The 23,675-nt window shown below is 41.4% G+C and overlaps 1 protein-coding gene across 1 annotated transcript; it reads left to right on the plus strand.

The window, feature by feature from the left end:
- The first annotated feature begins 2,085 nt into the window (after window positions 1-2,085).
- On the plus strand, window positions 2,086-11,859 carry CT55 (cancer/testis antigen 55). Its single transcript, XM_029930807.1, has 5 exons — window positions 2,086-2,196; window positions 4,943-5,121; window positions 9,367-9,511; window positions 10,532-10,644; window positions 11,421-11,859. Exons 1-5 carry the CDS (start codon window positions 2,103-2,105, stop codon window positions 11,610-11,612), a joined length of 723 nt encoding a protein of 240 aa, XP_029786667.1. The 5' UTR covers window positions 2,086-2,102; the 3' UTR covers window positions 11,613-11,859.
- The last annotated feature ends 11,816 nt before the right edge of the window (window positions 11,860-23,675 follow it).

Consider the following 23,675-nt stretch of genomic DNA (forward strand, 5'->3'; position numbering starts at 1 on the left):
ACAATTCACTATAGTTCATGTGTCCTGAATTGCAATTGGTAAACTCATGTTGCTGTTAAAATAACTGGCTACTTTATTTTTTAAGATTATTTATTTATTTGGAGAGACAGTGACAGCATGAGTGGGGGAGGGGGAGAGACAGATTGAGAGAGAGAGAGAGAGAGAGAGAGAGAGAGAGAATCACAAGCAGGCTCTGAGCTGCCAGCACAAAGCTTGATGGGGGATTGGAACCCACTAAACCATGAGATCACAACCTGAGCCAAAACCAAGAGTCAGATGCTTAAGTGACTGAGCCACCCAGGTGCCCCACTGGCTATTTTACTTATTTATTTTTTAAATGTTTATTTAATTTTGAGAAGCCGAGAGACAGAGCATGAGCAGAAGAAGGGCAGAGAGAGAAGGAGACACCGAATCTGAAGCAAGCTCCAGGCTCTGAGCTGTCAACACAGAGCCCGACGTGGAGCTCGAACTCACAAACCACGAGATTATGACCTGAGCTGAAGTCGACTGCTTAACCGACTGAGCCACCCAGGTCCCCCTGGCTATTTTATTTTTAAGGATGACAAAACAACCCCAAATCTCATTTAATATTCTTAATGGGACGTCTGCATGGTTTCCAAAAGAAAATAGTAGTGATACGCCTGGTTGGCTCAGCCAGTTAAGCGTCTGACTCTTAATTTTGGCTCAGCTCATGAACTCAGAGTTTGTCCGATTGAGCCTCGAGTCCAGCCCTGCAGCATGGAGGCTGCGTGGGATTCTCTCTCTCCCTCTCTGTCTTCTCTGCCCCTCTCTCCCTCACACACTCTCTCAATATAAATAAATAAATATTTGAAAAGAAAATAGTAGTGATACAATTTAAATGCTCTGCATAGTGCTACATCACTTAGCCCTCTTTCCCTAGCCATCCTCATCTCCAGGTCATATTTAAAAGTGGCTCCCCGGGGGCCTGGGTGGCTTAGTTGATTAAGCGACCAAGTCTTGATTTCAGCTCAGGTCATGATCTCAAGGTTCGTGGGTTTGAGCCCTGAGTCAGGTTCTGTGCTGATAGCATGAAGCCTGCTTGAGATTCTCTCTCTCCCTCTCTCGCTGCTTCTCTCTCTCTCTCTCTCTCTCTCTCTCTCTCTGTCTCTCTATCAAAATAAATTAATAATCTTAAAAAACATTAAAAAAATAAGTGGCTCCTGGGATCATAATGCATAGTGAGTGCTTTGACACAGTTGACTCCCTTCCAAGAGCAAGACACAGCCTATATTTTGATACATAAGTAGACCACAAGATCAGCTTTCCTACAGTATCTGTGGTATCATTTAACATTGAACAGAGGGGCGAGTGGGTGGCTCAGTCGGTTAAGCGTCCGGCTTTATGCTCAGGTCATGATCTCATGGTTTGTGGGTTCGAGCCCCGCATCGGGCAGTGTGCTGACAGCTAGCTCAGAGCCTGGAGGCTGCTTCAGATTCTGTGTCTCCCTCTCTCTCTGACCCTCCCCTGCTTGCAATGTCTCTCTCCGTCTCTCAAAAATAAATACAAAAAAAAAAACATTAAAAAAATGAACAGAAAGCCATTGCTTAGAGCTCAACACTGATCTCTCTGTGGAGAGAGTTTAGGGATGAGCTGGTGATGTTGGTGGGGTGGCGGCCGGGGGCAGTGGTGGTGGTGGTGTGTGGATAGCACCTAGAAACAAGGGAAGAGAAAAGAAGTGAGGTAGTGAGGAGGGGATATCACACATCTGGGAGCAAGGCCCTGGGGCAAGTTGCTGGGCCACCTTCCAAGACCGGCATCAGACGCTCCCTACAGAAGCCCACAGAGACCCTCTAGTCAAATAGGTGCCATTTCCGGTTGGCCACCACATTTCTTCCCTTGCCTCTGATTGGAGGAGCCCCGTGAAGTCCCGCCCAACAGCTCACGACTTCTCATTGGCTTCCATGGAGCCTGGCGCCCCCCCATTGGCTGTATGGTGGGCGTGCTAAGGCTCCTCGTGTGGGCGCCTGAGCGTAGGCTCTCCGACGAGACAGACGCGTGGTGGTGCTGAGGGACGACTGACACGCCGGAGCAGATCTGTGGTAAAAGTGCGGCTGGGCGGCTGAGAAGCCATCTTGGAGACCATGCTTCGACTTCTCTCCAGGGCTTTGGCCTTCTTCTGGAGAAGAGCAGACTCTTCGGAGGCCAAGGAGGAGCAGCCTATGAGGCTCCTGGAAGGTACTCAGTTCCTCTCCTCTGCCCCAGGGACTTGCCCCTACAGGTGCTCCCCTCTCCGGGTTCAGAGTCTTAGGGGCTCAGAAGGACGTCGAATGCCCGTGGCAGTGCCTCCTTTGTCGAAAGGCATCCTCGAGTCCCTGAGCGCGCCCCGAACTTTCCTGCCCAAGGCAACGGTGGTGTAGGTCGAGAAGGCCCCCGGGGAGCTGTGCCCCACCTTTGCATTTCCTCAGACACCCTTAGAATTTACATTGTGCGTATGTCACGAAATGGCTGCCAGATTACTTTTCCTATGTCCGGTCGTAGCAGGTCTCCCCAATTTGACGGTGCATTTGATCTCGTTTCCCAAACACTCGAGTACTTGAACCCAAGTGGTCAATTCCTATGTCTGTCGCTGGTACACGGCCAGGGGCCACAGTTAACGTGCTGACTGTTGTGTCCTGAAATCCCGCCCCGGAGTCTGGCACTGAGCTGCTGGCTCAGGGGACACCTGCGTGGGCGCCATCATGCTGTGGGGGGGCACCCATGAAAGCGGACAGGGTTTGCCGGGGTGGACGGCGTCCCTGCTCTGAAACACGTCCATTGGACGAGCCGAGCGCTCATCTGTGCCAAGCACGGGGCTTCGGGGCTCAGGGGCATTCGTGCCATCTGATGCTCAGAAAACCTCACGAGGGAAGTCAGGGGACGGTCCCGTCCACGTTCCAGCTAGGTCAGGGACACACGCCCAGGGGGGAGTGAACACCCGGTTCATGTGTGTGCCCCGCCTCGGAGGCCCTTCCTTCCACAGGATAAGTGTGTCTTTGGTCCTCGCCGTCCTCCCTGCTGGGACCCGGCCTCCCTGGTGCCCGCACCACATGCGGCTTCTCTGCCCGCAGAGCCCTGCAGCGGTGGCGGCGTCGCGGCGAAGTCGGCCACTGTAGGCCGTGGCTTAGCCTTAGCGGGAAGCTCTCCCTGCCACGTGCGGTCGCTGTAGTTTTGCCCATGGGACAATGCAGAAGAGTTTCTGACATATTTTCTTGAGCCCGAGCAGCAGTAGCCTTCTTGTCCTTTACCCTTTCTTGTGTTTTATTATATATATTAATATATATAGTATTAATTATATATAGTAATATATATGGCAAAAATATTTCTTAATATATAAAGTAATATATAATATGGTAAAATATAGATTTTAATATATAAAGTAATATATATAATATGGTAAAATATATAGTTTAGTATATAAAGTAATATATATAATATGGTAAAATATATAGTTTAATATATAAAGTAATTTATATATTAACATATATAAAGTAATATATATGTTAATATATTTAAAGTAATCCCCAAACCTAACCAGGGGCTTGAACTCACAACCCAGAGATCAATATCCTTATATTCTGAGCCAGGCAGGTGCCCCTTTCTTGTGTTTTATGACTTTACTTGATAAATTTGACCCATTTTTAAAAAAAAGGTTTTCAGGATTTTCTTGGCTTTTGAAACCATACTCTATTTTTTTAAGTTTATTTATTTTGAGAGAGGAAAGAGAGGGAGAGCACAAGCAGGGGAGGGGCAGAGAGAATGAGAGAGAGAGAGAGAGAGAGAGAGAGAGAGAGAGAGACTCCCAAGGAGACTCCTTACTGCCAGCACAGCCTGACTGGAACGCACAAACCATGAGATCATGACATGAGCGGAAACCAAGAGTGGGGTGCTTAAAATTAAGACTGAGCCCCCTATGTGCCCCCTGAAACCATAATCTATTATAATCAATATTTCTCCCAGCCACCCTCTCCATTTCTCCCAGCCTCACTTTGGGGAGGCACCTAATGTGTTGTGGTTCATAGTGTGGGCTCTGCAGGTTGTCTCTAGGTTCAGATCTCAAATTATGGCTTACTAAGTATGTTTGTTCAAAAAAAAATAAATCTGAGTGTTTTGGATGCACATTTGGGCTAGATTTAAACCCCCAGATCTCTGTATGTGCATTGCCTGGTGAGATGTTTGAATAATCTCCAGGTGCTGCTGCTGCTATTGTTGATAATGATAAAATTCTATAACAATATGGCCATTTAAAGACTCTCTAGATGCAGAAACCATGACAACAACAAACATGTAAGCTCTAACCTGTGGGAGAATTCACAGTGTTAAGCAGTTGACATGTACATGTCAGTTGATAATTATAACAACCCTCCCCCACAGCTTTGTTGAGACATAATTCACACATCGCCCTATAACGTGTACATTATGACTTATTATATGTATATGTTGTGAAATGATTGCACAATAAGGTTCATTAACACATCCACCACCTTACATAGTTATCCTTTGTGTCTGTGTATGCGGGGGGGGGGTGAAGACATTTAAGATCTATTCTCTTGGGCAGACATTAATAATGCCCTGATTTTACAGATGAAAACAAATTAAGAGAGGTTAAGAAATGTGCCCAGGGTTACACAGATGGTAAAGGGAAGAGCTGTGTTCACAGCCAGTCTGGTTCCTGACTCAGGGCCCTCTACCGCAGAGCTCCACTAACAAGGGCATTGATTAGGCCACGTGCCTTACAGAGAAATGGTGGAACCAACTTTTTCACATGAGCATTATGCCTCCCAAACACTTAATCACTCTGTCCCTCTGTATCTCAAACTAAGTCTGGTTCATTTCTAGATCTAGATCATTGTCTACCATATATTCCTCTGGTAGGGTTTATTTCTCCTGTGTCGTACTTTGGAGATTGATTAACGAAACATTTTTCTGTTTACCCATCTCTCAGGTGATACATTAAAAAATATTCAGGGAGCTGTGACAAAGGTCTGTGGGAATCATGGCTTGATTGATGACATGATCTACTTCAGTAGTGATGTTGTGGATGGCAATATGTTTCCTAAAGTGGGACAAAAAGTCATTGTCGTTGTGGAAGAAGATGAAATATATGGATTGAAAGCGATAAAAGTAAGATTAGTATGAATTTGGGGGCTGTCTTTATTTCTGGGGAGCTTTCAACCTTGCTTCTATTTATTTCAGCGTCTCTAAGGTGACCTGGCCTGGCAGAGGTAGAGTGGAATTTGAAGTCCAATTCACTGTATTGTGTGGTACACTCGTTCCTATCTTTGTAGGGCTTTCTGTTTATAAAAGTAGAAATTGTATATATATTCTTTAGCATTAAAAATATGGTTAACAATAATAATTTTATTAGTCTATATTATTATATTGCAACAATAATAATTATTAGAGTATATATTATTATACTGCAACTTCCTTTTCTACCCTGGTGAAGAATTTTTGATTTTGTTGAAATGTAATTGCTAGGTGAACAGACATACATTTTATTTTCTTTTTTTACATTTATTTATTAACTTTGAGAGAGAGAGAGAGAGAGAGAGAGAGAGAAAGAGAGAGAGAATTCTAAGCAGGTTCCACAGGCAGGGCAGAGACCAACTTGGGGCTTGATCCCATAACTCTGGGATCATGACCTGAGCTGAAATCAAGAGTTTGACACTCAACTTCTGGAGCCACCCAGGCACCCCAAAAGTCTCCATTTTTAAGGACATAGTTCAATGACATTTTTAGTAAATTTTACTGAGTCATGCAACCATCACCTCAATGTAGATATTTACCATTTTAATAGATACTGTCAAATTATGATTCAGCTTTATTGAACTAATTGGAACTGTCAATAGCAGGCTGTGAATGTGCCTGTTTGCCAATATTGACAAGGATGGAAATATTTCAATCTTTGATATCTTACCCAATCTTTAAAGAAAGGTAGTCCCATAATTTTATTTTGCATTTTCTTAAGTGTTGGGGAAAGTACAGCAATTTTTTTTCTTTGAGCTATTTCAAATTAGGAGCTATTTATAGTAGGAGCATCAGAGCTGTTTGTATGTTATGGAAATTAGAGCTTTAGGAAATTTACAATATGAATGTTTTGCCAGTATTTTCCCCAAGACTGTTTTTTCAGTTTTGTGGAGTTTCATTTTTATATATTATAATGTGTCCATCTTGTCTAGGTAAACTGACTTGCCATTTTCTGAGATGGAGAAGATGAGAGATGTAGTTTTTTGTAGGAAGTTCAAGATATGTTAAATTTTGTCCATGCCAAGCTTGAGATACTGATGGGACACCATGTCTGTAACTTGGTGTATTCCGTTCAGGGACAGGAAGAGGATGTTAACCTGAGGTTGAGATGGGGTCTCTCCAAGAGAAGGTGCTCGCACAGAAGCCGGGCAAGGTTTTTCAACAGAATCAAATGCTAAGAGGTTGAGTGGTGAGAGCAGAGAAAATTGACCATTGGGTTTGGCACTCTGAAGGTTGCTGGTAATCTTAAGAGCAGTTGTATTTTTTTATTAAAAATTTTTTAATATTTATTTATTTATTTGAGAGAGAGAGAGAGAGAATCCCAAGCACGCTTTGTTCTGTAATCACAGAGCCGGATGTGGAGCTCGAATTTACCAACCATGAGTTCATGACCCTAGCCGAAATCAAGAGTCAGATGCTTAACTGACTGAGTCACCCAAATGCCCCTTCAGAGCAGTTTTAGAGGCATGTTGGAGATATAAGGCCTAATTGGAGAACAATGAGATGGAAATGGGAGATAGGGAAGTGAGTATAGATGATTCTTTAAATATCTTTTGCTGGGAGGAGGAGCAAAGAAATGAGACTGAAGGAAGGTTTTTTGTTTTTTTGTTTTTTTGTTTTTTTGTTTTTTAGATAGGACTAAGACTACACTTATTGTGATGAGCAGTAAGTAAAGTATAGAATTGTTGTATCACTATATTGTACAGCTGAAACTAATACAACACTGTATGTCAATGATACTGGAATTAAAAAAATAACACATAAAATAAAAATGAAGACAGCTACAAAACATTCCTGATGGCAATAAAAAGAGAATTGATGCGATGGAAAGTCAGACCATGCTTCTGGTTGGAAAGAATGTTTTACAACTTTTAGTTATTTAATTGATCCATAAATTTAAGTTAATGTGAATAAAATTCACAAAAATACTTACCAACAAAAAAAGATAGGAGCATCTAGAGAGTGTTTGTATGTTGATTCATTAGAACGAGAAATATTGTCCATGTAGGAGGAAGAGAAGCAATAACTTAGTAAGGGTTAAGTCTATAAGGAGGCAAGAAGGAATAGTACCATGTGCCCAGTGAGGGGGGTCAGCCTTGGGTAAGGGGCTTGGATGACCCTCCATTATTAGAGGAGGGAAGGCAGAGAAAGGTAGGATAGGTGCCAGGAGGTTGATACAGGAGGTCCTGTCCAGTGGCCTTTATTTTCTCAGAGAAAACATCTGGGTTTACTAATTTTGCATTAATGGACATCAAATATTTGTTTAATTAAAAAATAACAGTGATGTTTTAGTTTTGAGGTGCAGATAGATAGTTTCAGATTGTGAGAGGGCATGTTTACTAAGTATAGAGGTTAGTGTAGAGACAGGCAACAGAGATGTCAGGGCATCTTATAGATCATTCATTTGGATACTGACAGTAGTGGTAGTGGATAAATAGTTGGGAGCCTGGTGCTTCATTCCTCAGTGATAGTGAATGAGGGGGAAATGACCATGAGATTGGCACTGGTAGCTGGAAATACATGGGTAAATAAATGGAATTAGGCCATGAGTCAGGGTACTCAAAAAAGAAATATAAAAACGAATTTGCACCTCCATGGATCAAGTTTCCATTAGAAATTTTTCACCATGAAATTCCACTACAAGCTTATCCTACAGAAATAAATCAGGCAAGTAGGCTACGTATTAGGATATAAGCCAAAAGTCCAACTGTGTGGAATTGAATCAATATATTATGGCACTTCCATTCAATGGCATGCCATATTAAATACTTTTTTTAAACGTTTTAAAATAACCTTTCAATAGTCTATTGACATATTTGTGGTCATTTGGTGATATATTGATAATGCATGTATAATATTAAATATTTTCTTAAAATAGTTCACAGATATTTTTTCACAGTTAAAACATCTGGAATGGGGTAAGTATCAGAAGGTGGTCAGTGTGTTTATCTTTAGATAGGTAATAGATTTATGGATTATGTGTAGGTGTTTTTTTCCCTTTTTTCTGTAATGAACATGTATTATTTGTATAATTAGAAAAGCAAAATACAAAATAAAGGCCACTACACTTCTAATTATAAAGGTTTTGAATGCTTCCCTATTGTAGATAGATTAAGCTGTAATTTTGTCTTTTCAAATTAAAAGCATTCTTTAATGTTTATTCTTGAGAGAGGGAAGACAGAGTGCAAGCTGTGGGGAGGCAGAGAGAGAGGGAGACACAGAATCCAAAGCAGGCTCCAGGCCCTGAGCTGTCAGCACAGTGCCTGATGTGGGGTTTGAACTCAAGAACCATGAGATCATGTCCTATGTCAAAGTTAGATGCTTAACCCACTGAGCCACCCAGTCGGACCTATTTCTTTTTAGAGCTTCCCTCTACCCCCATTATCTTCCCAACCCTATCTCATGCTCTCTCCCTCTGGGGGCACTGATCTGAAATCTTTTAGTTTTCTTCCTTATTCTCCTATACTGAGATGTGTTGCCTCTCCTCCCTTGCCATCTCCCTGCCTCTGTCCTCAACCATACCCCCATTTGCCAGGTAAAAATCTTTCTCTTCTCTCACAGCCTACATCAAATCCCACTCTTTCAGGTACCAATGAGACAAATGCAAGATGCTAGTAATAGGGCAAACTAAGGATGGCAGAAAGGAATATATGGGAAATTTCTGCTCAATTTTTGTAAACTTCTTTTTTTAAATTTTTTTAACATTTATTTGTTTTTGAGAGACAGAGAGAGATCATGAGCAAGGGAGGGGCAGAGAGAAAGGGACACACAGAATCAGAAGCAGGCTCCAGGCTCTGAGCTAGCTGTCAGCACAGAGCCCGATGCGGGGCTCGAACCCACGAACTGTGAGATCATGACCTAAGCTGAAGTCAGATGCTCAACCAACTGAGCCACCCAGGCACCCCTGTAAACGTCTTTTAAAAATAAAGTAACAAAAGATATAAAACTCATTCATTATTTTATCATCATCTCATGGCTATGATATGCTTGTCAGGTGAAATCTATTCACCACTGTTTGTTATAGTTGTTTAAACCACTTCTTGAATGACACTGATTTAAGCATGTTTCTCCCTTTTAAACTTGTGTTATGTTTGTGATAATTGTTTCTGTATTTCACAGGTGGTTCTTCTCTGTGATAGTTGCCATGGCACTGGAGTGTCCTACTCCAATGCCAGTGTTCCATTTCCCTGTGTTAACCCTGCAGTGGAAGGAGCTGACCACATTGATCATACAACTTACATTTTGCTAGATGTTGTTTGTAAAGGTACAATTTACATCTTTTAAAATTTAATATTAGGGTTTAACTATTTTTAATTTTATAGATTGGATTTGGAGATGGTTATAGGCATCATTTCTAGGGTCAAATTTGGAACATGCTATTTGGCAAGAGGATGTTCACATTAGAACTACTTCTCCAGCATCCTTGGCTTGAATCAGAGGCTCTTTAATACTTGAGGTGGACTTTGGACTTGAAAATAATGTGCAACAAGGGACAGATACATAATGTTCTTCAAAATTCATGCTATCATTTGTTACCGTTTCATTTATTGGATGCTAGTATTTTTGTAATTTTTCCATTCATATAGGAGTTTTCATTTCCATTCTAAAATGAAAAACCTTAACAGATGCTCTTTTAAAAAATATTTAAAATGCTTTCAAATAAGGTTTGGAGATAATCTTGTACAGGTTACTTGTTTTAAAAGGTTCAAAATGCTAAATTTACAAAATGCTAAATTACAGTAACCTGTAAGTACTTCTGTCAGAAAGGATGTTTATAATCCTTTATGCATTGGTTTTTGTCCCTGATTTAACAAAGTCTCTTGGGGAAAAGCATCATCTGGGCATCACAAGGCCATCTCTTTGAGAGCAGCATGGGAAATAAGTCAGGCAGAGAAGGACAGATACCGTATGTTGTCACTCATAGGTCTAACAGGAGAAACCTAACAGAGGACCATGGGAAGGGGGAGGAGGAAGTTTGTACTGAAAACAAACTGAGGGCTGAAGAGGGAGGGGGGAAGGAGATGGGGGGTGAAGGTCATGGAGAGGGGCACTTGTGGGGAAGAGCACTGGGTGTTATATGAAAACCAACTTGGTAATAAACTATTTAATTAAAAAATAAAATAATTAAGAAAAATAAATAAATAAATAAATAAATAAATAAAAGGTTCAAAATGTACTTTCAATGTAAGAGAAACTGTTTTAGGGTATTACAACATCAAAGTAATGGTGAAGCATAACATTACCAAGAATATTTCAACTCGGCTTCTCTCCATGGCTATTTTAGGTTTCGAGCCTTACCCAGGGGACCGAGTGGAAGTTGAGGTTTGCACCGAGTTAGAGACCTTGACCAGCAGGGCCCTGTCGGTGAAGCCTCTGAGACATAAGCATGTGCATGAGGTAGCTTGTTTGCCTGTCACTCTCGTTATTTGTTTTTGCTTCTCCTCCCACTAGTGATCATTGCTGCTGCTCTCGATTCCGTGGGGTGTGTTGGGAAAGCCATTCTTAGCCTAAGAGGGTTCTATTTTCTTACTGAATGGACTATGCTTCTGAAGGGAAATAATTCAGGAATAATACAGAACACACATGTAATTAAAATCTAAATTAGGTAGTTTACTTGGGAGGTATTAAAATGTTCTGAGAGCAACCGGAATAGAAAACAAATCATGTTGAGGGAATTGTTGGGGAAGAATGAATGGAGAGGTTGTGGGACCAGCACTTGGAGTAAATTCTGGGTGTGATTTGGATAGTGGAGACAGGAAGTGAGTGGTAAAGTCACTTTGTACAAAGGGACAGATGGCGCTTGGGATGCGATCCAGGAAGTAAGGCAATGACATTTGGTTGGCCACCACATTCCTTTCTCACTCTACCCCTTTCACTCTCTCAACTATAACTAGAGAGGTTAATGGACATTGTGTGTTACATTTAGAGCAGCGTTTCTATTCCTAGACCCTAGACCGGGGCCCCATCTGCAGGGATATGGACTTGGCTGCTGTGAGGTGGGGTCTGGCAGCATGGTAGTTTTCCAGAGTGCCCTGGGTGTGACAAACATGGCAACCAGGCTGGGAATCACTGATTTAGAGTGACCTACAGACTAAGGCCAGAGAAAGGAGGTGCTGACCTTGTCACAGCGTACAATGCTTTTACATACACATTTCTATTATCTGTAATTACAGGTCTGCATTACTAGCCTAAATACAAGAAATGGGGTGATTGATAACAGCATCTTTTTCACCTTGGAATCTCTGAAGCTTCCTGATGGATACCAACCTCAAGTATTTGATGTTGTTAATGCTGTCGCGGTGGAGAGTATTCAGTCCTGCTATATGTGGCGTGCAGTCTCCATGACTCTCGTGAAAAGGTGGTAATGAGAAAACAGCATTTGTAAGCCCTGTGAAACATCTCTTCTCTTGTCAGTAAAGGGCCTAGTTTAAAAGTGTTTTGTTAAAAAAAAAAGTGTTTTGTTATAAATAGCTTAGTAAACCTCAATGATTAATCCAAATACAACCTTTCAAGTTCTGTGGGGGTTGGCTAAATGGAGTTTACCTTCTGGATAGTGGTTAGTATTTTTCATTATTGATTAAAGACATTTGCAAAAAAAAAAAATAAAAAAAAATAAAGACATTTGCATCTTAATCCTGTGTGATAATTTTTTATTTGTGATTTTCTCCTTTTAGTGGATCTGTTTATTTTTTAAGTTAACCTACATCTTCTGGATTATTTTTCACTTTTAGAAGAGTTTCTCATTCAAGAACCTTTGTTTTTAAGACATAGTGTGCATCATGGGTTTTTAAAAAAAATATTCTGAGTTTGCATTACAGATCCATGAGATCATCCAACCATGTTGTAGTTAGTTGCCCAATGTTATGGTTAGTAAGTGGACTCAATATCTTCTAGATTTTAAGTATTCACTCATTGATTCACTCTAGAAATAATGATTGCATTCTACATGCCAGGTGCTGGGGTTACAACCTTGAACACAAAGGCCACTGTGATGGAACTTGCCTTTTGTTAATGCCCACCTGGCTTTCCAGGTCATGGGGTCACAAGACAGAAAGGAGCAAGTGGGGGCAGTTTCAGCTCCAGTTTGCAATGAAAGTGGTCTTGCTAAAGCGGCACCAAACCCTGTGGGAACTGCAGGGAAGCCCATGATTGGACTGGAGAGACACCTGGGCTGGGGATTCTCCCACTTCCCCCACCGTATTCTCCCACTGGGTTGATGTGAGGGATCATGTTCTTTTTTTTTTTAATTATTTTTTTAATGTCTTTATTTTATTTTGAGAGGCAGAGCAGAGAGTGAGCAGGGGAGGGGCAGAGAGGGAGGGAGACACAGAATCTGAGCAGGCTCCAGGCTCTGTCAGCAGAGAGCCCAACATGGGACTCGAACCCACACACTGTGAGATCATGACCTGAGCCGAAGTCGGACGCTTAAACAACTGAACCACCCAGGTGCCCCAGGGATCATGTTCTTGACAGTGACAGTGGCTTACCATTTGATATCTTTCTCACCCCCATCAGGGTATCACTCTGGTCTCCCTGAATGGATGATGTCATGACACTAGGGCCAGGGAGCAGAAAATATCCCACGGGCTGTGTTGGAAACAAGGTTTTAATAAATCACATGAAAACCCAGGGACCTGCCATCCCAAGTTTCTGGGGCTCCAGCGTTCTACAGTAGAGCTTCCCAGCCAGTGTGCTGAGGGTGAGGAGCAGATGTGCTGACATATAGATTCCCCCTGGCTCATTTAGGGATCAGTGCAATGAAGGAAAGGAACTATGACAGTTGTCTTGAGCAGCACCAGCCAGCTATAGCCCTTCTGCCAAATCTGACCTGTGCTGTTCTAAACAGCTTTATTGAGAGGTAATTCACATAACATACCATTAATTTAAAGTGTTCAAGTCTCTGGTTTTCGGTATATCTGCAGTGGTATGCAGCCATCACCACTATCTTAATTTTAGTACATTTCCACTCCTTCTTGAAAACACACCATATCAGGAATAAAAATCAGATTGTACATTTCACCTTTTTTGTTAGAGTCACATACACATTTTAAAGTCAGCTCCTCAAGGGGTTCTGAAGCCCTATAAACATTCAATTGGTCACACATATTGCATCAGATGCTATGTGTGATCTGAATTTCAAATTGCCATTCCCACCCAGGTGTGCTGCTCAAGTTTTTAAAATGTGTAACCATTAGCCTACTGCAATCTGTCTTCAACTCAAACTCAGGTGTCATAAGACCATTGTTCACCATCTATTTCTGGAACTACACCTTGGACTAGCTATATTCCATGTCCTAGTGAGTATGACCAGCAAACGTCATCCAAAGGGGACATTAACTGCTTTTGCAACTTGACTTATGCTTTCCTTATGCTTTATTCTTGTTGATGCTATTCTACACTTTTCTAGAATTTCATCTCCATATTCTTTTTTTAAGGTTTATTGAGAGAGAGTGAGAGAGAGCATGGGAGCAAAGGGAGAGAATCCAAAGCAGGCTCACACTTAATGCTGAGTCAAACATGGGGCTCGATCTCACAATTGTAAGATCATGACCTGAGCTGAACTTAAGAGTTGGACACTTAAACAACTGAGCCACCCAGGTGTGTCTCATCTCTATATTCTTTACAATTCCACTGTTGCTTGTAAAAATTACATCTTTGCCAAAGGCACACCTGAACGTGAAACAGAGGCTTAGAAACAGAATATCAATTAGGGAAGTAAGTGTTAATTAGTTCCAAGTTCCATACATTATATTACCTTTCTATAGTATCTAAGAACACTATTTTCAAGACATCAACCAGAAAGTATGACTCCAAAATGCTGGCTATTTGCTATGAGAATGGTACTAGGACTCTGTTCTCAGGATGAATAGGGAGAAAAATGTCATGAATTTTTGACTGCCCAGTATCCTCACAACATTGGGCTAGCAACTTATATCCACTATCTCACTCAATCCTCAAAAGCATGGTCAGAGTTTGGGAGTCCTTCCCCCGAGATTTTTTAAAATTAAGATTTTATTTTTAAATAATTTCTACACCCAATATGGGACTCAAGTTCACAACCCCAAGGTCAAGAGTTGCACGCTCCACCAACTGAGCCAGCCAGGTGCCCCATTTGACTGAAGTATTTTATTATTTCTTTTATTTTAGAGAGAAAGAGAGCATGAGTTCAGGAAAGGAGCAGAGGGAGAGAGATGGAAAGAGAGAGAGAGAGAGAGAAAGAGAGAGAGAGAGAGAGAGAGAGAGAGAGAGAGAGAATTTTAAGCAGGCTCCATGCTCAGCGCAGAGCCTAACATGAGGCTCAATCCCACGACATTAGGATCATGACCTGAGCCAAAATCAAGGGTCAGTCACTCAACTGACTGAGCCACACAGGGACCTGTTGACTGAAGTATTTTAAAACAAATTCAAGACATTATTTTACCCATGATTACCGTATTATGTGTCATTAAACCAATCCTAATTAAATAGTAATTCCCAGGCCAATGAATAGAAATCACCTAATTTCATGTAATTCCAAATTCATGTTAAAAATTTTTCTCAATTGTTTTGTTCAAATGAGGATCCAAATAACACCCACATATTTAATTTGATTTTTATATCTCTTAAGTATCTTTTATTCAGTAGTCCCCTCCTGACATCCCTTTTTATTGATTTAAGAATAATTTTTTTTTCTTGAAGACTCTTCCACATTCTGGGTCTGGCCAGTTACTTATTTGTGCTATCATTTTATTTGTGCCTCTCTTTCATGAATATCACCAAACCTAGGAGTTACAGATAGATGATACTTCTTATTTGCTCTCTTCTGTGAATATAAAAGGGGAGCAAGAAGAATCTATGAGAATCCTCTCACCTCACAAACAGTGAGAAAAACATATCTTTTGATCCAAACTTTCCTTACCTCTTCTATACTATGGATTATCTGATTACTTTGCTGGTTTATATCTTTACTAAGGTATAGAGGCTTTTCCTGATATAGGGGCCTTCCACTTCCTGTATATGTACCTTTGCTCTGAAGAGCATGTTGGCTGTGATAAAACACATTCCACATCCTGCACTGAGACAACGTGTATGGAATCATCTGGCATACTACCCAAGATGTGCCAAGTTCATAGATGTTAGTTGATGCCAACACTAAGTGAATTCCTTCCTCACTTGAAATAATTGTATGTCTAGTTATTTAAATAAATAATCATTTTCTGGATTGTGGTAAACTAAATCTTATAGAATCCAGCACAATATAAACTAAGATATTTTCTGTATTAGGTGTGGAATAAGAATACACCTTCCTATTCATTGGCACAATTTCAACTTCAAGAGAATTTTATGATTGACTAGTACCCAAAAGTTTATCATAAAAGCCAATGAATAAATAACCAAACAGCAACAAGGAAAGTTCCAAAATGGTGGTCCTTTGGCCATCTTGCTATTGTTTGGCAGGAAAGTCCTAGGATGGCGGTCTGTTGGCCATCCTGATATTCCTTTCCCCGAGCTGGCCAAACTTGTCATACAGGATTGAACTGTGTGGATCCACTTATATGCGGATTTTTTCCGATACAATACAGTGCTGTGAATGTATTTTCTGTTCCTTATGGTTTGCTTTTTTTTTACTTAAAAAAAATGTTTATTTTGGGAAAGAGAGAGAGAGAGAGAGAGAGAGAGAGAGAGAGAGAGAATCCCAAGCAGGGCCCACACTCAGCATGGAACCTGATGCAAGGCTCCACGTGGGGCTCGATCATATGAATCGTGAGATCATGACCTGAGCCAAAGTCAAGAGTCAGATGTTTAACAAACTGACTCACCCAGGTGCCCCCTTGTGATTTCCTGAATAACATTTTCTTTTCTCTAGCTTACTTTATTGTAAGAATACGGTATATAATACAGACAGTATACAAAATATGTGTTGACTGTTCATGTTATCGGTAAGGTTTCCAATCAACAGTAGGTTATTTGTAGTTATGTCTTGGGGGAGTCAAGAGTTATACATGGAATTTCCACTTCACAGAGGGGTCGGTGCCCCTAACCTTCATGTTGCTCAAGGGTCAACTGTATATTGGTTTACATATGTCTTCATATTTGCCCTTCACATTCTCTTAAAAAAGTCATGATAAGACAGTTGCTAGGCAGATAATGAAATTACACTAAAAAATTAGAAAACTTAACAGTTCTTCTCAATATTTTTCCATTTAATTATTTTCTGGACCACTTGACAAAGTTGGCCATTCTTTCCTGAGGTCTCTTGCCACCTGGATTGAGTTTTCTTCCAATTGCTCTGACTACTTATTTTTCCTCTTCTTGAGTATTATCTGCTCATGTGCCCAACCCAGGATTCTTAACTTAAGCCTCTTCTCTTCTTATTGGTCACACCCATTGACTCAAGTCCATTATTTTAATTTTCACTTCTAGGGTCATGCCAATGGCTTTTGTGTACATGAAACTCAGAGCACTGTACTTGGACCTTGGCGGGAGTTCAATAAAGGCTTATGGGATAAATTTCCAAACTTACTTTGTTAGTTCTTATTTTTCTCCCAAGCTCCAACTCTACATATGAGTGAGCCAATACAGGGTGGTGGTCAATAAGGTGGGCCATATGGGAAGATTGCTTACATTTAAACCTTGTTTCAATTAGTAACAAGGATGTGGCTTAGAGAATGTTACCTAACTTTTCTAAGGTTCATTTTATTGATCTATAAGAAAGAGATAACTAACCCTGCCTCATAAAGTTAATGTGGGGTTTGAGCAATGTAATGCACATCAAGGGCTTAGCAAATTGCCTAACACATAGTAAACCCTCTATAAATAGTAGCTTTGTTTAATTGCTTGGTAAATATTTCCTCACTGATATCTGTCCAAAACTTTATTACCTTAAACTCAGTAAGTGTTTCTCTTTTTCTGTACCCTACTTCAGTCAGCAAAATTTCTACTATTTCAGCTAACGAGGCCAAGAATTAATTTGAGTGATTATCTACTTTCTCCTTGATCATCACATCTAATGAGTTGCTAAGCCTTGTCCAAAAAAACAAATCCAAAAATTAAATCTTCAAACTGAGCTGTGCTCTTCTTTCTTTTCACACACTCATCAGCCTAATTTGGGTCCTTATCCTCTTTCATCTGGACCACTCCAATAGGCTCCAAACTGGGATAGTTGGGAAACTAGGATTGCTTCATAGAGTGCTACCTCATAATAGTTTACCTTTGCTTCTCATATATCCTTTGTTAACCTTAAAAACAAAATTCCCAGTTATTTTACCAGCAAAAATACGGGAATTTTTGGGAATAGCAGAGAATTGCAATTGGGAACAAGTAAGCTACAGCACCACCACAGACAAGTCTAGAGCCCAATGGAAGAGGAAGGCTCTTTTATTAGAGGAAAGGGGCATTTGGGAAGGCTGTTGTAAACAAGAAGCCCATTGGAGTAAACTGGGAGTTCCAAGTATAGTGGTTCCTCATTGGCTGAGCTATGACTGTCTCTCATTGGCTGGGCTGTTGCCAGGGTAGGTATCCTTGCACCTGCTGGGATACTAAAGCCTATCCATGTGCAAGGTCCTTCTCTTTTTATTGGGTATGCAATTTCCTCTGAGTGTTTGGGAGTCAGAGCTGCCCTTGCCAACCTCCTGACTCCATTTTAGTGAAGTTTCCCTTTATTAATTTTCTCATGTTAAACTGTTGCCAATAATGTTCCTATATAATATTTTTAAATGGCTCAAACTTTCAGTGACTTCTTACTGCCTAGAGAATCGAGTCCAGGTTTCTAAACACTGAATGATCTGACCTCAACCCACCTTTTTAGTCTCCAGTCTCACTGTGTGGGCTTTTTAGGTGCAGGCAAAAAACTGTGAGACGGTCACAGCTCAGCCAATGAGAAGCCACTCTACTTCCAATTCCCAGTTTACTCCAATGGGCTTCTTGTTTACAACAGCCTTCCCAACTGCCCCCATTCCTCTACAAATGAGTCTTCTGCTACCTTGTCCTCTGGATTTGCCTGTGGATTTGCCTATAGCTTGTTGGTCCCGCATTGCAATTCTCTGTTATTCCCAAATAAACCCATTTTGCTGGTAAAATAACTGGCATTTTTATTTTTTAAGATCACCAGGACAAAACCAAGAATCTGTCTTGGTATGTTAAAGGTTCTCTCTTTTGCACATGCATTTGAGTACAAGGGTTTAGGCTGCTGGGCAACCTGACTTATTTGCACTTCTGTTGATGTTCTGCTAAGTAATTACCATGTCTGAGACTTCCTGTTGAAACAATAGATGTGTAGCAGAGAGGAAAGGTGCTTCTCCTGCTTCTGATATGATCGTGTAGAAGAAAAATTTGATTTTTTTTAATGTAGACCCAAATATAATACAGAACATTATCAAATTAAATACTGACACTGCTTGGATGACTTCATGCAGAGTTATAAATTGCTATTTAATCATGGATAATCAGAACTCTCAAAAAATTTAAAGTATGTGTTTATAACTCGGTTCGTGGGATGGAGCCCCATGTCGGGCTCTGTGTTGACAGTGGGGAGCATGCTTTGGATTCTCTCTCTCTCTCCCTCTCTCTGCACCTTCCCTGCTTTCTTTCTCTCTCAAAATAAATAAATAAACATTAAAAAAGGAATGGATAAATAAAATGTAGTGTTAAAAAAAACTATCATCTAGGCAAACAAATAAGAAAGGTCATTTTCCTCTCATTCCCGGGCAACAGTGCTGGCTGTACCAGGCATTTCTACTCATCTTCTTCCTCCCAGCACCATGGATAAAATGAACCATGGATGAGCTTTAAAAAAATCACAAATGTTGTGCTCGCTTTGGCAGCACATATACTAAAAACAACCCCACAAATGTAGTGGAGAAATAGCTGCAAAAAGTCTGTGTGGTGTCTAAATGGGGTGTCTCTCTATCAGATGGGGGCCCCCACATGTGGGGCAATGTCAGGTGGAAGCTGGTGGCATAAGAAATGAAAGAATTGACCTGAGACAGAACAAAGGCGATAGACGTTTATTGAATATACTGCAAGGGAGAGGAGGCCAGGACAGCAGAGGATAGACTTCCATGAGGCAGTGAGTGGAAGCTGTTTTTATTTTTATTTATTTTCATTTTTTTATTTTTTAAAGTTTATTTATTTATTTCAAAAGAAAGGGAGAGAGAGAGAGAGAGAGAGAGAGAGAGAGAGAGAGAGAGAATCCCAAGCAGTCTCATCCCAGAGCCTAATGCAGGGATTGAACTCATAAACTGAACCCAGGAACCGTGAGATAATGACCTGAGCTAAATTCAGATACTTAACCGAGTGAGCCACCCAGGCTCCCTAGAGGGGATGTTTTTAAAGAGGGAAAGTGAGGAGGTATGGGGATGCATGGAATTTTCCCCTTTTTGGTATCTATGCCTAGTTGTAAGTAGTCCTTTGGTTGGACAAGGCCTATGGCTCTTTAAGGTGGGTTCCCTAATGGGCCTATCTCTATTTAGCCAGGGGGTTGTTGTGGGGCCCTTTGGCCTTAGTCAAGTTTCCATTGCTCAAGCCCATTGTCTAAAATCGGCCTGGTGTGTCTGAGTGCCTCAGTCATTTAAGCGTCTGACTCTTGATTTCCACTCAGGTCATGATCTCATGGTTCATGGGTTCGAGTCCCATGTCAGGTTCTGCTCTGTGCTGACAGCACGGGGGCTGCTTGGGATTCTCTCTCTCCCTCTCCCTCTCTGCCCCTTCCCCACCCCCACCACCTCCCTCTCAAAATAAACAAATAAACGTTAAAATTTTTTTTAATTGGCTTCAGTCAGGACAATGAATTAACATAGCCTAAAGTCTGCTTTCATTCACAAGCAGTTTAAGAGAGAGCAAAGCAGGGTACATAAGAGATACTGCAAGCCAAGTGGTCGCCATCTTAATAAAGAATAGACTGGATTTCAGCCAGGCACCAAAGTCTCCATGACAACAGTGAATTTAGACCCCCCCCATCAGCATTATTAGTATGACATTTATCACAAAAGACCCATCCCACTAGCCTGCCTAGCACATTCTCGTTTTCTAATCTTCCATTTTATTGCCCAGAATTTGTATTAGATCCTCAGCCATCTGCATGTTATTATTTTAAAAATCTTAGAAAATGGTATAATAATTTAAAAACTGGACTTATGGCTTCATGTCCTTGGTCATTCAAACGTAAGATCTAGAGGGATGCCTGGGTGGCTCAGTCAGTTAAGTGTCCCACTTCGGCTCAGGTCATGATCTTGCCATTCTGAGTTCGAGCCCCGTGTGGCGCTCTGAGCTGACAGCTCAGAGCCTGGAACCTATTTCAGAGTCTGTGTCTCCCTCTCTCTCTTCCCCTCCCCCACTTGTATTCTCTCTCTCTCTCTCAAAAATAAACATTAAAAAATAATAAATCAAACAGAGGTAAGAGATAGATTCAAGATTGTTTAGAGTTCCTATTTAAAGCCACTTACATGAAAGCGACAATCTCCAGCTCCCACTAGCCAGGCCTCCGTGTTAGACACCCTTCTCTTTCTGCCAGCCAGCCTCCCTCAGCCCCTCCTACCTGCCCACGAGCCTTGGGTAGAGGGTGGGGGGGTCTGGCCACCACCCTTCTGCCCTCAGTCTTAGGGAGCCTTGGGGACAGGGTCCTCTGATGCACTGGACTCTCTTACTGGCTCCCGCCCACCCACTCTCCGAGGCCACACTGCTCACCCCCAGGGCCTGCTGAGTGCTTTGGATCTGGCTCTCTGTGGTGCCCCGGAGTCCTGACCCCCCCAAAATTAAAGCCACTTTACTTTTATGTCAAGGATGGATAGCTGTTTTTAACAAATATGAATTTATTCAAATTATTTTATTAAAAATATTTTAAATGTTTAATTTATTTTTGAGAGAAAGGGAGGGACAGCATAAACAGGGGAGAGTCAGAGAGAGAGGAAGATACAGAATCGGAAGCAAGCTCAGGCTCTGAGCTGTTAGCATAGGGCCTGAAGCAGGGCTCGAACCCACAAACCATGAGACCATGACCTGAGCTGAAGTTGGCCGCTTAACTGACTGAACCACCCAGGCTCCCCAATTATTTTATTTTTTGAAATGAGATTGAAATTCAGCAGAAGAAAAAAATGTAAAATCTAAAGAAGCAAAAGGTTCACAGAAAAGAGAATTTGTTTGGATGCTAAAGTAAATTATATACTGATGTCCACCCACACCTACATCTGCGTGTTCTTTTTCAACCAAGACGAACTCTGTTTTATTTTATTATTTCTTTAAAATTCACTTATTTTAGTCAAGACTTTCACAACCATTATTCAGGAAAATATTTTAAACACATTTTCATGAACTGTGTACTAAATGGATTCCAGGTTCATATTTTATAGCTAGATGGTCTGAGGCAAGATATTTAAAACACAGTTCACATACATGCACCAATGTAACTAGATTACCTTGAATATTAATATGATATTGTAATTACTTTTAAACTGCTAGGATGATATTTGATGTTGTTCAAAGGAAACAGTAATAGTGCTCATTTGAAAAGACTTGTATTTAGTATTATTAGCTCAAGTAGAACTAAACAAAGGGACTTTAAAAATGAGGTTTGGGGACCTGGGTGGCTCAGTCGGTTGAGTGTCCAACTCTTGATTTTGAATCAGGTCATGATCCCAAGGTTATGCGATTTCAGCACCACGTGGGGCACTGAGCTGAGTGGAGCCTGCTTCAGATTCTCTCTGCATCTCTCTCTCTCTCTGTCTGTCTCTCTCCCTCTACCCTTTCCTCACTCACACTCTCTTTCTGTAAAAAAAACAAAAAAACAAAAGCACAAGGTTTTGGTGATAAAATGATACATTCTTAGTATAAAAGTGTTGGAATAGTGTACATTTCTATACAGTAAAAAATAGTTCTTATTCCACACAGGGGAAACCACAATCCTACTCTCCTTTTAATATAATTGTTCATCCAATCCTAAATCATTGTCTTTGATTTAGGTCATGATTGACTGTCCTTTGCCTTTTAGACAATTTTGCAAGACACGTTTGTGGGTACCTGCATTTCCCACATCAGTGCATATTTGAGAAGATTTTCTGTTGTAGGCAGATAACCCCGTCATGTAAGCCCGGGGGACATTGTTCACATAGAAGTTGAGGCCTCCAGAGGCATAAGGTAATATGCATTTCCACACTCCTAATTCTGAAAAACTCATTGATATGCTTTCTCTTAGGGATTGAACTGTGCCTCCAACAATGCATGTTGAAATCCTCCCGCCCTCAGTGCCTCAGAATGTGCATTTATTTGGAAATAGGGTTGTTGTGGTTGTAATTAGTTAAGATGAGGTCATTCTGGACTAGGGTCAGCCTCTAATTCCATATGGCTTGGTGTCCGGATGAAAAGGGGATATGTAGACACAGGTATGTATACAGGGAGACTGCCTTGTGAAGGTGAAGGCAGAGATCAGGGTGATGGAGAAGAAGCTAAGTGTGATGGTTAATGTTATGTATCAATTTGACCGGGACACAGGGTACCCAGGCATTTGGTCAAACATTATTCTTGGTGTGTCTGTCGTGAGTGCTTTGAATGGGATTAACACTTGAATTGGTGGATGAAATAAAACAAATTGGCCCCTAATGTGAATGGGCCTCTTTCAATCAGTAGAAGACCTGAAGAAGACAAGAAAGCTGCCCCTCCTACAAATATGAAGGAACTTCTCCCGCCTGACTGAGCTATGACAGGCATTTTTTCTGGCCTTACACACTGCACTGAAGCATTGGCTTCTCTGGGAGGTCAAGCCTGCGGCTTTCAGACTGCATCCTGCACTTCCACCGTGGCTCTCCTTGCTCGAGGGACATCTCGGGACTTGTCACCTTCCGTGAGAACACAGGCCAATTCTGTTTCTTTTTCACTTTTGTATACTGTTTTAATTTACGTTGTTTTTACATTAGGCTCCATGCCCAATGTGGGGCTCAAACTCGCAATCCTGAGATCAAGAGCTGCAAGCCCTTCCGACTGTGCCAGCCAAGTACCCCATAATAGTGTTTTATTAAGGCTGCTCAAAAGCTATTTCTTTTTTGAAATGCTTATTTATTTATTTCCGAGAGAGAGAGAGAGAGAACAAGCAGAGGAGGGGCAGAGAGAGAGACGGAGATAGAGGATCTAAAGCAAGTTCCTCCCTGTCAGCACAGAGACTATGCGGGGCTTGAACTCATGAACCATGAGATCATGACCTGAGCCGAAGTCCGAAGCTTAACCAATTGAGTGCCCAGGTTCCTCCTGCACGAGCTAATCTCCTATGACAAGTCTGTCTCTATCAACCTGCCCTCCTACATACCTGTCTGTCCATCCTAGTCGGTCTGTTTCTTCAGAGAAGCTGACCAGTCCTCTAAGAAACGCCACATCTTGCCGGCAGGCTAGGCAGGGGCCTGGGACACAGTCTCCCTCCCAGGCCCCAAGGGAACAACACGGCCCACACGGGACCTGTGACTTCT

Source organism: Suricata suricatta, chromosome X, assembly GCF_006229205.1.
Source record: "Suricata suricatta isolate VVHF042 chromosome X, meerkat_22Aug2017_6uvM2_HiC, whole genome shotgun sequence".
In the NCBI taxonomy this organism is placed as follows: domain Eukaryota; kingdom Metazoa; phylum Chordata; class Mammalia; order Carnivora; family Herpestidae; genus Suricata; species Suricata suricatta.

Coding starts and splice junctions, on each gene's coding strand:
- CT55 (XM_029930807.1), top strand. CDS start 2,103: ATGCTTCGACTTCTCTCCAGGGCTTTGGCCTTCTTCTGGAGAAGAGCA. Junction 2,197..4,942: donor GCCTATGAGGCTCCTGGAAG/GTACTCAGTTCC, acceptor CCCATCTCTCAG/GTGATACATTAAAAAATATT. Junction 9,512..10,531: donor GCTAGATGTTGTTTGTAAAG/GTACAATTTACA, acceptor TGGCTATTTTAG/GTTTCGAGCCTTACCCAGGG.